The sequence below is a fragment of the Chiloscyllium punctatum genome, chromosome 39 (genome assembly GCF_047496795.1).
Source record: "Chiloscyllium punctatum isolate Juve2018m chromosome 39, sChiPun1.3, whole genome shotgun sequence".
NCBI classification, from domain to species: domain Eukaryota; kingdom Metazoa; phylum Chordata; class Chondrichthyes; order Orectolobiformes; family Hemiscylliidae; genus Chiloscyllium; species Chiloscyllium punctatum.
In genome coordinates, this window is record NC_092777.1 from 61089864 (window position 1) to 61107787 (window position 17924).

The following is a 17924-nucleotide window of genomic DNA, read 5'->3' on the forward strand; positions in this document are numbered from 1 at the left end:
TGGAAACGATCGAATGCACACTGGTCATCTTAAGACTTGCAAACGTACATTAAACGATCTGCATTTTCAATGCGCTCTCTAGTTAAACACAATATTGTAAAGTAATGGTAAAACCTTCCTTTGTTTCCAATTTGAAAAATGTTATCTCCTGCAGAGTTGGTATGGTATGCAATAAACAGGACAATACATACCCTGATCAATTGTACATGTAAAATTGCCTCTGTGATGGTTTAATTCATTATAAACTGACTACTCTTCTAGGCACAGTCTTTAACGGAATCTTGTTGCTCCGTTTCTGATTAGCATCTTCAAAGTCACTGACAGCTGTCAGCCTTTGAAGTGCTATCAGAAATATTATCCTGTTTTTACTCCTTCATAACCATTGTTTTTAATTATGGCTGTTACATGAAGGAAATACTTTTGGTTTAAATGATGCTGTCCTTTCATTGAGTCACACAAATGCAGTTGAATAAATTGATGTAGAATCAAAGCAGTAAGTTTAAAGGGAAAGGTTTGACTGACGTGGACCTTGGACCAGATGGGGCTTTATGATGAAAAGGGTTTAATCCCAGACCAGGAATAGTTTCCATCAGTGGAGCAGTACAAAGCAATTCACATATTGCTCGCTAGGAATGATCTTATGCACACTGATCTTCTCAAGACTTGCAAATGTGGCATTAGCTAATATTCAGAGAGATTCTTTCCTTTCATCCACCTGAGACTTAAGATTGCTGTACAGTATTCGAATAGAAAATGAGAACTGCAACACAGATATAAGATTCAGCTCCTAATTTGTATTCAATGTACATGTCACTGCAGCTTGTGCAAGCATAGGACAACTGGTTCACTTAGATACTAATCCAGAAACAGTTCTAACTACCTATTAAAATTTCACCAAATAAATTAATGATAGTTGAACATTTCTAAAATTTTCATTATTAGGCTGTACCCCACAGAATTATCCTTTGCAACAAAAATTCTCCTAAAACCACAGTAAAATATTTAATAAAGTGAACAACAGCCTGTAAAGTCAATGTGCCTTTCAAGTTTTGCTTCAAAAAAAATGTGGCAAGGGTATTGCTGTTCAATTTATTCTCTTATCCTGAAGAGAAACCAATCTGGAGTCTTTACAAAGTGAACCTAGACCTGTATGTTACCTCAGTGCTACTTGGAACACTGTCATGTTGGCCAGGATTGACTATGAGGAAAATTAAGATCACCTTTCATGATAATTAGTAACCCATCAATAAATATGATTAAATATTAAATGTTCTGCTTCATATCAGCTGTTCCTCCACACGCACATGCAGTCAAAGCACACTGGGTTTTGATCTTCTCATGTATAGCTAATTGGATTTTTTTAATTTGCAAAACTAGCAAGACAGTGTTTAATAGATAGACTTGTGAGTTGCTTACAGTTGCTTTCATTCCTTTCACATACTTCGAATGTGAACCTTTGCATTCTTCAAAATGTATAAACTGTTTACATAGACCATTTCACCTCCCAGAAATGTAGATAGGGCATATTTTAATTATTAACATACTTGCTTTTTTCTGTATTTGTTTTTTTTCCCCCCTGTTTTCATAGGAATACAAGCTGCTCTGTATTGTAGTTTCAGAAATCAACTAGACTTTGTACATACTGATTTTCTGGTTCTGAGCACCAACCACAAAATCTCATGATGAATTATTCACCAGCACAGATGCTCATCTTCCAAGGAAAAGTCTCTCTGACCTTCAACAAGATGATTTCAGGCAATCGCCTGCAATGGCTTTGGGATAACTTCATTGACAGCAATATCCTATACTCATGCTTACATAAACTGTATACCACAGCTAATGCTTTGTTTACTCCCACCTCTTGGACTGATGAAGAATGATTTTAAACTAAATGATTAAAGAACAAGGAGCCCAGAGATAATCCTGAAATTTAGAGATGGGTTTATGATCTCATGAAAAGCCAAATAAACTTTTTGGGGATTTCTGAAGATGAATCAAGTCAATTCATTCTCAGATATGCAGGACTTGTAGTTGAAGATCATTTCCAAGAATCCTTTCGTTCTAAGGGTTAGTTTAATCCTCAAGGTTGCCTCCATTGAGATGGATATCACCAATAACACTGAAACTTGATTTCATCGTCATGACCCCTCTTTAAGAAATGCAACAGCAGCAGTTGCATGAAAACATTTCTAAAGTTTCCCTTGAAGTCCCACCCCATCCTGACTTCAATATGCATCACCAGATGATCAGTGTTGCTTGTATAGAGACCTGGCACTTCCAACCTAAATCCACAAGCAAAATATAAAAACTAGAATCAGAAGTAGATCATAAGGTTCAGCGAGCCTCTTTGCCATTGAATAACTGATTGTTATCTGGAACTCTTTTTCCACTCATTCTCATATCCTTTCATTTCCAGAGAGACCAAAAATCCCTCCATCATTGACTGAAATATATTTAACAATAGAGTTTCACAAAAGTTTGGGTAGAGCATTCCAAATATTCACAAGACTTTTGAGTGAAGAAATCTCATCTTATCTCAGTCCTAACTGTTTGTTCTGTATCTTGAGGATGTGCCACTTTTTTGAGACAGCAGAACTAAGGGAAACAAACTGTCAGTTTCTACCCAATGAAATCCTTTCAGAATCTTGTATGTCTCATTGAAATCCCTGCTAATTCTTCTGAACGCTGGAGAATATAGACCCTACTTACTCAGTGTTCTATCATAGAATTCCCTAATATCCCAGGGATCAATGTGATGAACCCTGGGGTTGTACCTCGTCCAAGCAAGCATAAGTTTCCTTAAATATGGAAAACAAAACTGCACATAATATTTTCAGGTGCGGTCTCACCAAAGCCTTGATACCTTGAACATGACTTCTACATTCTTGCACTTGAGTCCCCTTGTAATAAAGAGCAATATGCCATTTGCCTTTCTAATTTATTTCTATATCTGCATACTTACATTGTGTGTTTAACCACTCAAATGGTTAAGTCCATTCAAACACCAACATTTAAAAGTCTTGCTTGTAAATATTCTGCATTTCTACTCTTACCACCATCACAGGAGCGATGGACTACTACATGGATTACTGTAGTTCAAGAACATGACCCAACATCACCACCACTTCTAAGGCAACTAGGAATGGGCAATGAATATCAGCATAGCCATCAAAATACAGAACGCGTATATTTTTTAAATAGTTTCATTCGGTATCATCAACTTCTGAACCATCATGAGAAGATTGATTATATTGATGACATGTTTGTTCCTTCATTACATTGCATTTATATAATCAAAACTTCAGTTTTTAAGTACAAGTTTTTGTCACATCACTCGAAAGCCACCAATAATCAAATAGCGTCTGGATACGGTACCTTCTGGCTATGACCTAGTTTATACCTAGTTATGACCACTGGTGAAACAGAGCTCCTTCCTAATGGCACTGCTGCCTGCAAACAGTAGCTCTTGGTCACTTTACCTTAGTGACCAATTCTCATGGGTAAACTTAAACAGCGAGTATCAGCAGGTTGTTCATTTACAGGAGCATCTCAGCCAGGCATGAACCAGTCTTTGCTGAATCTTCACATATGTGCAAAGAAGCAGAGACAATGAGAGCAGAAGTCGGCCATTCAGCTGTTTGAGTCAGCTCTGCCATTAATTCTAATTATGGCTGATCATCCAACTCAGTAGCTTGTTCTCTTTTTTTACGGTATGCTTTAATCCCCAAGTGCTACATCCAATTTCTGCTTGAAATCATACACTGTTTTAGCCTGGACTGCTTTATGTGATAGTGAATTCCGCAGGCTTACCACTCTCTGGGTGAAGACATTTCTCCTCATTTAAGTCCTACGTGGGTTATCCTGTATCCTTAAACTGTGACCCCTGGTTATAGACACCTCTTCCATTGGGAACAATCTATTGGCATCTACCCTGTCTTATGCGAAGACCATAAGACATAGGAGCAGAAATTAGGACATTCATCCCATCGAATCTGCTCCATCATTCAATCATGGCTGATTAATTTCTCAACCCCATTCTCCCGCTTTATCCCTGTAACCCTTGGTCCCCTTGATACTCAAGAACCTATCTATCTCAGTCTTAAATATACTCAATGATCTAGCCTCCACAGCCACCTATGGCAATAAATTCTACAGATTCACCACTCTCTGGCTGAAGAAGTTTCTCCTTATCTCTGTTCTAAAAGGTCTTCCCTTTTACTCTAAGCTATGCCTTCAGGTCCTATTCTCTCCTAGCAATGGAAACATCTTCCCAACATCATCTCTGTCCAGGCCATTCAGTATTCTGTATGTTTCAATTAGATTCCTCCCTCATCCTTCTAAACTCCATCAAATATAAACCCAGAGTTCTCAAACGTTGATCATATGTTAAGCTTTTCCTGTTACCATTCTTGTGAACTTCCTCTGAACAAGCTCCAGGGCCAATACATCTTTCCTGAGATACAGGGCCCAAACCTGCACACATTGTGGTCTGACCAGAGATTTATAGGGCCTCAGAAGTACATGACTGCTTTTATATTCAAGTCCTCTCAAAATAAATGCCATCATTGTATTTGCCATTCTAACTGCTGACTCAACTTGCAAGTTTACCTTGAGAGAATCCTGGACTAGAACTCCCAAGTCCCTTTGCACTCCAGACTTCTGAATTTTCTACCCATTTAGAAAATAGCCATGCTTCTATTCTTACCAAAATGCATGACCTCACACTTTCCCACGTTGTACTCCATTTGCCACTTCTTTGCCCACTCTCCTAACCTGTCCAAATCCTTCCGCAGCATCTCTGCCTCCTCAATGCTATCTGTCCGTCTACCTATGTTTGTATCATCTGTAAACTTAGCCAGAATGCCCTCAGTTCCTTCATTTAGATCGTTAATGTATAAGTGAAAAGTTGTGGTCCCAACACTGAGCCTTGTGAAACACCACTTGTCACTGACTGCCATCCTGAGAAAGACCCTTTTAGACCCACTGTCTGCTTTTTGCCAGATAGCCAAGCTTCTATCCAGGCTATCTTACTCAGTAGCCTCCTGTGCGGCACCTTGTCAAAGACCTTCTTGAAGTCCAGGTAGATAACATCCATTGGCTCTCCTTGGTCTAACCTACTTGTTTCTTCCTCAAAGAATTCTAGCAGATTTGTCAAGCATGATCTCCCCTTGATGAAACCATGCTGACCTTGCCCTATTTTACCATATACTTCCAAGTATTCAGAATTCTCATCCTTCACAATGGATTCCAGGATCTTACCCATGACCAAGGTTAGGCTAATCAGTCTGTAATTTTCCATATTTTGCCTTACTCCCTTTTTAAATAGGGATGACACATTAGTGATTTTCTCGTCCTCCGGGACCTTCCCTGATTCTAAGTGATTCCTGAAAGATCAACACTAACGTCTCTGCTATCTCTTTAGCTATCTCCCTTAAAGTGTAGTCCATCTGGTCCATGGGATTTATCCACCTTCAGGCCATTCAGTTTTTCTAGCACCTTCTCTTTGGTGATGGCTGCCATACTCAGCTCTGCCCCTTCACTCTTGAATTTTTGGGATATTACTTGTGTCTTTCACCATGAAGTCAGACGCAAAGTAATTATTCAGTTCCTCAGCTATTTTTTTTGTTCCTCAACACTAGCTCTCCAGTGTCAATTTCCAGTGGCCCAATGTCCACTTTTGCCTCTCTTTTGCCCTTTATATCTGAAGAAACTCTTATAGCCTTCCTTTATATTACTGGCTGGCTTACCCACATACTAAATCTTCTTCCTCCTTATTTATGTTTTGTTTGTTGCCCTCTGTTTGTCTTTGTGAGCTTCCCAAACCTCTGATTTCCCACTGCTCTTCACCACATTGTATGCTTTCTATTTTGCTTTTATACTATCCCTGACTTCTGTAGATAGCCATGGTTGTCTCATCTTCCCTGTGGGAGAAAGTGAGGACTGCAGATGCTGGAGATCATAGCTGAAAATGTGTTGCTGGAAAAGCGCAGAAGGTCAGGCAGCATCCAAGGAGCAGGAGAATCGACGTTTCGGGGATGAGCCCTTCTTCATTCCTGAAGAAGGGCTCATGCCCGAAACGTCAATTCATCTTCCCTGTACCATGCTTCTTTTTCCTAGGGATGAATCTCTCCTGAATTACTCCCAGAAACTCCTGCCATTGCTGTTCCACTGTTTTCCTGTTAGGCTCCTCTCCCAACCAATTCTACCCAGCTCCTCCCTCATGCCTCTGTAATTGCCTTTATTCAGCTTTATACCATTATCTCTGATTCTATCTTCTCCCTCTCAAATTGCAGAGTAAATTCAGTCATATTATGATCACTGCCTCCTAAGGGTTCCTTCACCTTAAGCTCCCTTACCAAGTCTGCCTCATTGCACAACACTAAATCCAGTATTGCTTGTTCCCTAGTGGTCCACCACTAGCAGCTCCAAAAAGCCATCTCATATACATTCCACAAATTATTTTTTTGCAATCCACTACCAACCTGATTTTCCCAGTCCACCTGCACACTAAAATTCCCCATGATTACTGTAACTTTGCTTTTCTTACACAACTTTTCTATTTCCTGGTGTATCTTGCACCCCAGCTCCTGACTACTATTTGGAGACCTGTACATAACTCCAACTGTGGTATTTTTACCTTTGCGGTTCCTCAATCCTACCCAGACAGATTGTACACCATCTGACCCTACTTCCTTTCTCACTATTGATTAAATTTTATTTCTTACTAATAAGGCAACCCCATCCCCTCTGCCCACCGCCTATCATTTTGATAGGATGTATATTCAGCTCCAAATCCTTATCCCCTTGCAGCTACGTCTCCGTGAATCCCACCACGCCATACCTACCAATTTTGATCTGTGCCACAAGCTCATTTACCTTATTCCTTATACTGTGTGCATTCAGATATAACTCATTCCATCCTGTATTAACCATCTGTCTTCTGACTGTCACTCATTTGTCCACTGTTCTTGAAATTTGATTGCTACCCCTTTTCATATATTCTGTTCTATTTCTATCTATGCTGAAGATTTTAATAATTTATCCTTTTAATAATTTAGTCTTACCATCTCCTTTAATTTGGGTTAACTGAGCCCTCCTCACTATTTAATTTAAAGCCCTAGTTTTGCGATTCGCTTGGACTCTGGTCCCAGCACGGTTCAGATGAAGACCGTCCCATCAGAACATGTCCCTTCTTCTGCAGTACTGATGCCAACGCCCATGATTTCAAACCCATTTCTCACATACTAATCTTTCAGCCATGCATTTACCTGCTTCATTTTATTGACCCTGTACCAATTAGCTCATGGCTCAGGTCGTAATCGAGAGATTACCTTTTTGGATCTGCTTTCTAATTTAGCTCCTAGCTGATCATACTCCCTTCGCAGAACCTCTGTAGAATTTTAGAATTTCTATGAGCTCCCCTTCTAATTCTTCTGAATTCCAGTAAAATCTGAATTCTGAAATGCAAATTGATTCCACCTCTCCCCATGCGTCAGTCCTGCCATTCCAGGAATCAGTTTGATAAACCTTTTCTGTATTGCCTCCTCAGCATGAACATAAGATAAGGACACCAAACCTGCACAAAATATTCCAGGCGTGATCTAACCAAGGCCCTGCATAATTGCAGAAAAACATCTCTGCTCCTGTATTCAAACATTCTTACTCTGAAGGCCAACATACCAATTACCTTCTTTACTGCCTGCTGCACATACATGGTTACTTTCAGTGACTGGTGTATGTGGGCATTCAGGTATCATTGCACATTCCCCTCTCTAAGTTTATAACTATTCTGATAATAGTCTACATTCCTGTTTTTGCTACCAAAATAGATAACCTCACATTTATCTACATTATACTGTGTCTACCATGCATTTGCCCATTTACTCAGCCTGTCCAAATTATCCTGAACTATCTCTGCTCATCCTCAGAGCTCACCCTCTCATCCAGCTTTGTGTCATCTCCAAATTTGGGGATTTTGCATTAGTTCCCTCAGCAATATATACTGTGATAGTTGGGTTACATAAGAACAGAAGAACTAGGAGCAGGAGTAGACCATCTGGCCCTTTGAGCCTGCTCTGCCAATCAAAAGATCATGGCTGATCTTTTTGTGGACTCGCATTGATCTCCAGAGAACCCACAGTCTATGTCTACCATTTGGGAAAAGACACATTTTCCATATTTTATTTCCTGTTACCAACCAGTTTTCTATCCATCTCAATACCGAACCCCATACCCTTAACTTTAACACTAATGTCTTATGTGGCACTTTATCAAAAACTTTCTGAAAGTCCAGATAAAGCATATCCACTGGTTCCTCCTCATCATCACTACTAATTGCATCCTTGAAGAATTCTGGTAGATTCCTCTTTTGTAATTCCATGTTGATTCTATCCCACCCTGCCATTGTTTTTCAAGTGCTCATCTCTCAGCCTCCCTTCTGAAACATCTATATTGCCTCCCTTCCAATCTGTAGGCACTGTTCCAGAGTTTGTAGAATTTTGGAAGATGACCACCAATGAACCAACAATTTATAGGGCCACTTCCGTCACTAATTTGGGATTTGGATTATCAGTCTTTCGGGATTTATCAGCCTTCCATCCTATCAATTTCCCCAACACCATTTCCCTATTAATGCTGGTTTCCTTCAGTTCTTCCTGCTCATTAAATCATGTGATCTCCAAAATTTCTAATACTTGTATCATCCTTTGTGAACACAGAACCAAAGTAGCTAGTCAGCCATTTCTTTGTTCCCCATTATACATTCCCCTGTTTCTTATTGTAAGGGACCTACATTTGCCTTCACCAATCTTTTCTCTTCACATATTATGGAAACCTAAAAATGAAACAAAGAACTACAGTTGTTGGAAATCTGAAACTAAAAAGGAAATTGCTGGAGAAACCCAACAGCATCTATGGAGAGGGAAACACAGCTAATGTTTTAAGTCCAGTGACCTTTTGTTGGAACATGTTCTCTCTTTCTCAATTCTCTTTTTGTTCGTACAGAAACCCTTTAAGATCAGCTTTTACGTTCTGCACAAGCTTACTCTCACTCCTTTCTTAATCAATCCCTTTGTTCTTTTTTGCTGAATTCTAAATTGTTCCTGCTCCTCTGGCCAATTTGTGTGCCTATTCCTTGGATCTAATACTGTCTCTAATTTGCTTTGTAAGCCATGGTTTGGTCACCTTATTCATCTTACTTTTGTGCCAGACAGGAATGAACAATTGTTGCAGTTCTCCCATGTGATTGTTGAATATTTGTCATTGCCTTTCCACGGTCATACCTTTAAGTGTGACATTCCTCAATCTATCGTAGCCAACTTATGCTTCATACCATCATAGTTACCTCTGTTTAGAATTCTACATAGTCACAGGATCTTTGGCAGGTTTCATTACTGCCCATACACTGTATATTGCTGGCCGAGCTGAGATCAGGACCATACACCTGGGTGTTACACCAGACACCACGCTTATTGATTATGCCAGTGGGAAACCAAAATGTTTCTATTGTGCAGAGGTAACACCATTCAGCGTTTTGAAACTACTAATTCCGCTTTCTGGTTTTCCATCTCTGTTCTTGTTGCTATCAGATAGGTCTTCTTCCCAACAATAATTTTCTTCATTGTGATGAGGATACTTACTTCTTTAAACTTAACTTGTAAGAAACTTTAATCTCTTAGAGGCACCAAAATGTTAAAGGTTCCTATCCTGTGCCAAATTTTATTTTCAGTTCTCAGCAACGATTCTGTTCCTCATTCTTTCAAGATTCAAAACTGTTGTTTTAGAAAAAGCTCCAGTCCAGATTAAGATAAATTTTCAAAAATTTCCATTCCAAAAAGGAATCATATTGGACTTGAAACATTAGCTCCATTTCACTCAGCACAGATATTGTCAGAGTCAAAAAGTGGAAAAGCACAACATGTCAGGCAGCATCTGATGAGCAGGAGAGTCAACGTTTCAGGCATGAGCAATGTCAACTCTCCTGCTCCTCGGATTCTGCCTGACCTGCTGTGTTTTTCCAGCACCACAGCTTTTGACTGTGATGTCCAGCATCTGCAGTCCTCACTTTCTCCACAGATATTGACAGTTCTGCTGAATTCTCCAACAATTTCTTTATTTCAGATCTCCAGCATCCATAATTCTTTGTATTTATCCGAAGTTTCATTTTGAATGCCTTCTACAACTATTGCTGCACTCCCACAGAATTGCCATCAAATTTTGAAAGATGACAATGCAACTTGTGCTGTATACATTCTCCAATAATAGCCTATTGGGAGAAGAAGGCCATAAGACAGAGGAGTAGAAATAGACCATTAAATCTGCATGATTCACTGAGGTCATGATGGCGGAAAAGAGGCAGGGCTGCATGTGGGCTCTTGCCAGGGCTCATCAGCTCCCATCTGCTTTTCTTTTTTTTTCATTTTATCTCTACTCTTTTTCGTCTGTTTTTTCTTTTGGCTTTCTTTTCTCTGGCGGGTTAGTCGGCAGCATTGGCACACCAGCAAGAGTGGGCTGTGTGTGGCCTGGCACCAGCCTTCCAGCCACCGATACAGCTCTTCATGGTAATTGGAAGTGGCAGCGGCATCAGCGAGGATGTCCTCCTGGCATTTGAGGCCAGCAGGAAAGCTACTCCAGCGACTAGAGCAGTGAGCTCTTCTAGATGGTGGTGCCAGGTGACATCTGCGGCCAGAGCGGGACTCTAGGCATGGCTGTGGCCTGGCCTGGCAGCGGAGTCAGATGCCAGGTTGCACTAGGCCCAGATTAGGGACTCCTGGCCTGGCAGCAGAACCAGAGACTCCAGGTTGCAGTAGGCCCAGAGTGGGACTCCTGGCCTGGCAGCGGAGCCAGGCAGTCCTGGTTTCAGTAGGCCCAGAGCGGGGACTCCGCTTGTCAGCAGAACCAGAGACTCCAGGTTGCAGTAGGCCCTGAGTGGGAATCCTGGCCTGGGAGTGGAGCCAGGCAGTCCTGGTTGCAGTAGGCCCAGAGCGGGACTTCGCCTGGCAGCGGAACCAGAGACTCCAGGTTGCAGTAGGCCCAGAGCGGGACTCCTGTCCTGGGAGCAGAGCCAGGCAGTCCTGATTGTCGTAGGCACAGTGCAAGTCTCCTGGCACTGGCAAGGTGGCAGCTATTGTGGCAGCAGCATTGTGTGCCCGGAATGGGGACCTCTGCTACCTTTGAGGCAATAGTGGAGCCAGGGACCCCTGGTTGCAGTCATGGTAGGCCAGAGTGGGGACTCCTGGTTATTAGCAGGCAGCAATGATTGCAGGTGAGTATGATTTCATCATAGGGCTTGGTAGCAGTATCGACAAGGTGAAAGATGGCACGTAATGAGTTGCAACTTCTATGTTGATGAGTCTGGTGCAGGTGGCAGTGGAGGACTCTCTTTCAGCTATATATATTTACTCTTTTTATTCTTAAACTATTCAAAATGGTGCCAGATTGTGGCGACAGTTGAAGCCTTTCACTGCATTTTACTGTATTATTCACTATAAAATACAAGCGACAATAATAAATCATTCATTCCATCATAATGGGATATTTGTTTCTATTATTTTTAAGGCACTTTAACAGGAGTATTCTCAGACAAAAGAATGTGCTGAGACAAAGAAGTCAAAATTTAGGTGGGCTGAAAGGAGAACGCAATGCAGCAAAGGCCACATTGATGAAATGCAGTTAATGGAGGGTTGGAGAAGGTTGTAGTGATAAGCCATGAAGCTCTGAGATGCCATCAGAATAAGAATTTTAAATTGGACATGGTAGGGGATTTGGCGCCATACAAATGGGGTTCAGGGCAATTTATTAACTTGGATAGAGGATTGACTAACAAGCACAAAGTTAGGACAGTTGGGTCTTTTTCTGGTTGGAAGCTGTAACTAGTAGGGTGCCACAGGGTTTGGTCTTTGGGCCTCAACTATTTACAATCTATATGAATGATTTTGATTTGGGATGGGTGTTAGAAAGTACTATAGCCAAAATTTGTAGATGACACTAAAATAGGTGGGAAAGTAAGTTGCAAAGAAGAAATAAGAAATATACAATGGGCCTGTGGAATTCATTGCCACAGAGTGCAGTGGAGGCTGGGACGCTGAATGTCTTCAAGGCAGAGATTGATAAATTCTTGATGTCACAAGGAATTAAGGGCTACGGGGAGAATGCGGGTAAGTAGAGTTGAAATACCCATCAGCCATGATTGAATGGCAGAGTGGACCCGATGGGCCGAATGGCCTTATTCCGCTCCTATGTCTTATGGCCTATGGTCTTATGGATATGGATAGGTTAATAAATAGGCCAGAGTTTGGCAGATGAAGTATTAATGTGGATAAATGTGACGTTATTCAATTTGGTCAGAAGAATAGAAAGGCAACTAATTATTTTAGTGAGAGAGACCTCAGAGTGCTTCAGTGCAGAAGAATCTGTCCTCATCCATGAATCACAGAAAACTAGTATGCAGGTAATAACAGTAGTTAATAAAGAAGAAAAATTGAATTTTGGAGAGAAGTGTTGATGAAGCTGAACAAGGCATGAATGACACTGCACCTGGAGTATTTTGTGTAATTTTGGTTCCCTTACCTGACATGGTCTGTATTTGCAATCTAGTGGGTTCAGTCGATTAATTCCAGAGTAAAGGGTTTGTTTTCTGAAGAGAGATTGCGCAGGACTATATTTGTCGGGTTATACTTGCTACAGTTTAGAAGAAAAAGAGGAGGCCTAATTGGAAGTATATTAGATGCTAAAGGGGATTGACAAAGCACATGCAGAGAGGATGTTTCCTTCTTGGGGCAATCACGAATGAGAGTTCATAGTTTTGGGATAAGTGGTAGCAGGTCTAAAGCAGAGATGAGGAGAAATTGCTTCCCTGAAAAAGGCATGAATCTGTGGAATTCATGAGTCCAGATTGCGGTGGATGCCGGACATTGACTAAATTTAACAAGGAGACATACAGCTTTTTAATTAGTAATGGATTAATTAATTAGTAATGGATTAAAGGGTTATGGGGAATGGGGCAGAGATGAGATCATTCCTGAAGAAGGGCTCATGCCCAAAACGTCAATTCTCCTGCTCCTTGAATGCTGCCTGACCTGCTGCGCTTTTCCAGCAACACATTTTCAGCAGAGATGAGATCAACCATCTTCATGGTGGAGCGGGCTCGAGGGACGACTCCTGCGCATAGTTCTTACACTCAAAAAAAGGATGGTTATTTTTCAGTTATGCAGGGCATGAGTGTGAGCACAATTGGGAATTTCATATATAGTATTAGTCTCTTTGTTTCAGGAAGGATGTAAATGCCTTGGAAGAAGGTTGGACATGGTTTAGTGGATTAATGCTTTGGATTGAAGGGTTATCTTATAAGAGAGGTTGCACAGGCCAGCATTTATTGCCCATTCCTAGTTATCCCTGAGAAGGTAGTGGTGAGCTGCCTTCTTGAACCATTACAATCTCTGTGCTGGAAGTGGAGCCTCAATGTTGTAAGGGAGAGAATACAAGGATTCACATTTTCATTATTTGAGCAATGTATGTCCAGAAGCAGTTTGCAAGCAAGCTAATGTTAACAGTTTTAATCTTGACATTTTTAATGAAATTTTGTCATCAAATGTACATTTGTGATCAACTGCAATAATTAAAAAGACTTGCTGTTTTTGCAGACAATTACAGAGTTGGAAAGCCAGGTCCACCAGCTACGTGAAGAACTTATCCAGGTCAACTCTCAGAGAAAACAACAGCTAGTTGAGTTGGGACTACTACGTGAGGAGGAAAAGCAGAGAGCTTTGCATGATCACGAAACTACTGTCAACAAACTGAAAGCTGAAATGGAAAGGATGAAACTGGAGATTCAGAAGACAAATGCTGCTGAAATGGAACATGTTGTGGAAAGGGTAGGCTGTTTGTCCTTCCTTTATGTTTTCGAAATGCAGTGAATGTAATACATTGACCACGTTATGCACAAGTAAATAAAACAAACTGCGCAAGAAATTAATATTGAAGTAATAAACCCTTCCAACAGTAACATGCAATTATATATTATGCTGGTAACATCCTAACATGACTGAAGCAAGAGGTTACATCGAATGTTTTCCTGGATGCAGTCTGTTGGTTGTATTGCACAATTCCTTTAAGTTTGCTGCATTGCCATATGTGTTGATAGCTTAACGAGACATTTCTTGTGCGTAGCTGTTTGTCCCCTGCATAGTACATTCTAAAAGACTGCACTGCCACACACCTACAAAATGTAGGACAGGAATTGAAGACATTTCAAAGGCTCAACTATCAAGCATAATTTTATTATACAACCATTTGTTGGGACCGAGGACCATAGGCTTGGCCAAAGAAGTCAGTGTTAAGGAGCATTTTAAAAAGAAAGAGGGAGAGCTAGAGAGCCAGAATGGTTTAGAAAAGAGAATTCAGTGTTTGTTTGTGTAGTTAGTCATTTTTTTCGGTAGGTTTTAATTATTGCAGTACTATATTACTGATTAGAAATAATCTAATGATGCTTCAGGCAGTTAATGGAATCTAGTTCTGACTTTGTACAAGTGTTTTGGCATAATATGAGAACAGAAAGACAGGAATTTTATGTTAGGCGAAAGTGAGGACTGCAGATGTTGGACATTAAAGTCAAGAGTGTGGTGCTGGGAAAGCACAGCAGGTCAGGCAGTATCCGAGGAGCAGGAGAATCGACGTTTTGGGCAAAGCTCTTCATCAGGAATGCTGTCTGACTGGCTGTGCTTTTCCAGCATTACACCCTCAACAGGAATTTTATGTTTTCTTTTTTGAATTATTATTATCCTTTATCTCCGTTTTCCAAAGGACTAAAACCATATGCCACTGATTAGCCTTTTGGTGGACCTGGCATTAAAATATACTCCAATTCATTATCAAGTCAGAAGGCTGGCTCTGATCTAGCTAGTTCTGCGATCATCAAACTTTAGTTGTCAAGTGCTATCACCATTTAGATCGTGTTCTCGTGTAGTTTCTTTTCCAGCCGAGAAATGTTCAAGTAGAGCAGAAATTGCAATTTGTTTTGCAATTTGAACTAACCAATGATGCTATTGTTCAGCTGTGACCTTCTAAATAATCACAATTCTGGCTTTAGTGGCTTGAGAAGTCTACACAATTCACTCTAAACTGGCATGACTACTGCTATATTTGTGTCCCTAGAGCTTTAGATTTTAAACCTTCTGGCATACTTCAGTTTCTTGCAATAAGATATATCGTGTGCATGCATCGAGGCTTTATGTTTATTAGAGTTGAGTGATTTATCTGGCAGGATAAATCATTTCAAAGTTGATGGTTTGAAGTTATGTGTCAATAGACAATGTGAATGTTTTCTCATGAGAAAAGTTCAACCACTTGAAGGTTTTTCAAAGTGAATTTGATTGAAGTGTTACATGGTCTCCTACGTCTATACAGCACTGTAAACATATAAATTGGAGTTGAAAGGAGCCAGGCAGTTCATTGCATCTTTGATGGGAAATGCTGACCAAGGGAAGAACAGAGGCATCATGTCACTGGCTAAATAGACAATGTTTAATAAAAAGATTAGATCGTCTAACAGTGTAGAATGAAGAAGTCTGATTTTTTTCTGTTAGCCTTCCTAAGGCAATTATGCCCAATGAATGACCAGAACTGGACACCAGCCTCCAACAATGTTATTGTGAATCACTGCTAAACTGTGTGTTGTTTTTCAGTCCTTTTCAACAATTTGGGAAACAACACTATTCTAGCAGTATTATAAATGAAGAAGCGTTGTTTCCTATCACCGAAAGCTCCAATAGACTGCCATCCAATGGTACAGTGGTTGTAATTTATTAGGAGAAAGTGAGGATTGCAGATGCTGGAGATTAGAGCTTAAAAATGTGTTGCTGGAAAAGCGCAGCAGCTGCCTGACCTGTTATAATTTACTCCCTGGTGAAGTTTGAATTGCAAGCACTTGTACCTATATTTGTAAATTTGTGATATTTATAAATGGTTTTTACACATCTGGGGAAGCTGCACTTTCTGAGACTTCCTTGCACTAGTTTGCACAGTTTGTACAGATATTCTTATAGATATTATACAGATATTTATAAATTCATCTTCCTTGCAATAATGTTGAAACAATGCCACTTTACTGTGGATTAAATGGATGGAGTTTTGAAGTCAGGATTTCATTTGAGATATCAAACAATTATGGACACAAAATTGAAGGATATTGACGAGGAGATAAACATGAACTGGTTGAAGGAGAAATGAGAGGTACCATCACAAACTGTTTCTTAAGATAAAGTGCAATGACTTGATGAGACACATCAAAGGATCCTGAAGTAAATGGGAGAAGAAAGAGCAGAGGCTTCAGAATTTTTATTTCAGGGTTCTATCAAGAATGCATGATTTCCACAGAACAGGACAGTAATCAATTTAATACCCATTTTCAGAAAAGGAGACATAGTTAACTCAGGTAATTACAGACCAGTAAGTTTAACATCTGTAGTAGGGAAGATTTTGAAATCTTTAATTAACATTCAAATTAAATATCTCTTTGAGAGAAAAAAATACATGCAACCAGTGCAGATCTTAAAAAAACAAGTTGGAGCTTTGAGAAGATGTTGATTAATTAGAATGGTACTACAGCAAGTGATGTGGTGCAATGAGCTATCAGAAAATCCTTAACATGATGCAATACTGCACATTACTAAAAAAGATTAAGAGTTATGAACCTGAGGGAGGAAGAAGAAAACAGAGAGGAGGAATTAATTACTTTAGGACAAAGAACCATTTAGAGTATCACTACCATGACGACCAGGAAGGGAAGTGAGCTTCTCAGTAGTCTGGAGGGAATAGATTCAAGGAAGCACAAGGTCTTACATAGGGGATGAGCTTGAAGAGGGTTAACGAGAGATAATATTTAAGAAAAATGTGGATACAGGGCCAGAGACCCATGGGGAGGTTTGAATTTGAGAAAGCAGCTGAGGTTTGCTGAATAGAAGGTTCTTGGCCTTAGTGACAATAATGTTTTTGAACTCATGCTTCCTGTTGGAGGCAAGAGTGAAGAAGGTAGAGAAATGTTTTAAGATAATGAAGAAAAGAAGCATGTTTTGGCCAAATAATCCTTAATGTGAGCCAGTCAGATTTGAAGTTGGATGGCTGATCAGTTCTGCAGCACACACACTATAGTCTGTGTCCCTTATAGTTAAGACACTGAAAATGTTGTATTAAAGAGAACTGCTGTTACTGGAGATGATAAAGAGTCTCTTAGAAAAATTGACTTGAAACACATGTATGTAGGAACATACAAATTAGGAGTATCTGTGGCCCATTTGGCTGCTCACCCATTTAGTAAGATCATGACTGATCTGATCACTTGTCATTCCCACCTATTCCTTTCACTCCTCTCTCTCCCTTTGCTGTAAAAATACTCAGACTTTACTTCTATCTTTTTTTGGGAGAAGAAAGTTCCAAAGACTCACCACCTTCTGTGAATGTGTTACCCCTGAATTTTTAAACAGTGACCCCGAGTTCTAGAATCTAACAGGGATTTTATTCAAACAAAGACTACACTTTTGATTGATCCTTACAAATCCAACATAGAGAGGAGGGTGCTCAGTGCTAAGAGTACACTTTCTGTCAGTACTTTATATCATCAATTGGGGGGTGCCCCCTCAGATGAGATCAAGGGGTGTGGGAGGGAGAGCTAGGTGTTGAAGTCTGCTCAGAGGCATGGGAAGTTATTTGGAAAAACACAAGAAATATATCAATTTGCAATAGGACTCATGCTTTACAGTTGAAGATTCTGCACAGGGTCAACTTGGCTCTGGACCGTTTGTCAAAATTTAAAACAGGGTATCTTCTACATGTCTCAAGTGCAAGGTTTGTATGGGCACTCTGGTCTCTGGTCCTGTGCTAGGCTTCAAACATACTGGAATGCTGTGGGAGGTGCAATGGAGAAGATTTTG

The 17924-nt window shown here is 40.2% G+C and overlaps 1 protein-coding gene across 8 annotated transcripts in view; it reads left to right on the forward strand.

Moving 5' to 3' along the window:
* Positions 1-17924, forward strand: part of cep112 (centrosomal protein 112) — a 577437-nt gene that overhangs the window by 351608 nt on the left and 207905 nt on the right. For all 8 annotated transcript variants that reach the window (XR_011954852.1, XR_011954853.1, XM_072558882.1 and 5 more), the window contains one exon: positions 13641-13871. Coding sequence is in view for 6 of the 8 variants with exons in the window: in XM_072558882.1 (XP_072414983.1) it covers positions 13641-13871 (231 nt within the window). In the remaining 2 variants the exon portion in view is untranslated. The remainder of the gene's footprint in view (positions 1-13640; positions 13872-17924) is intronic.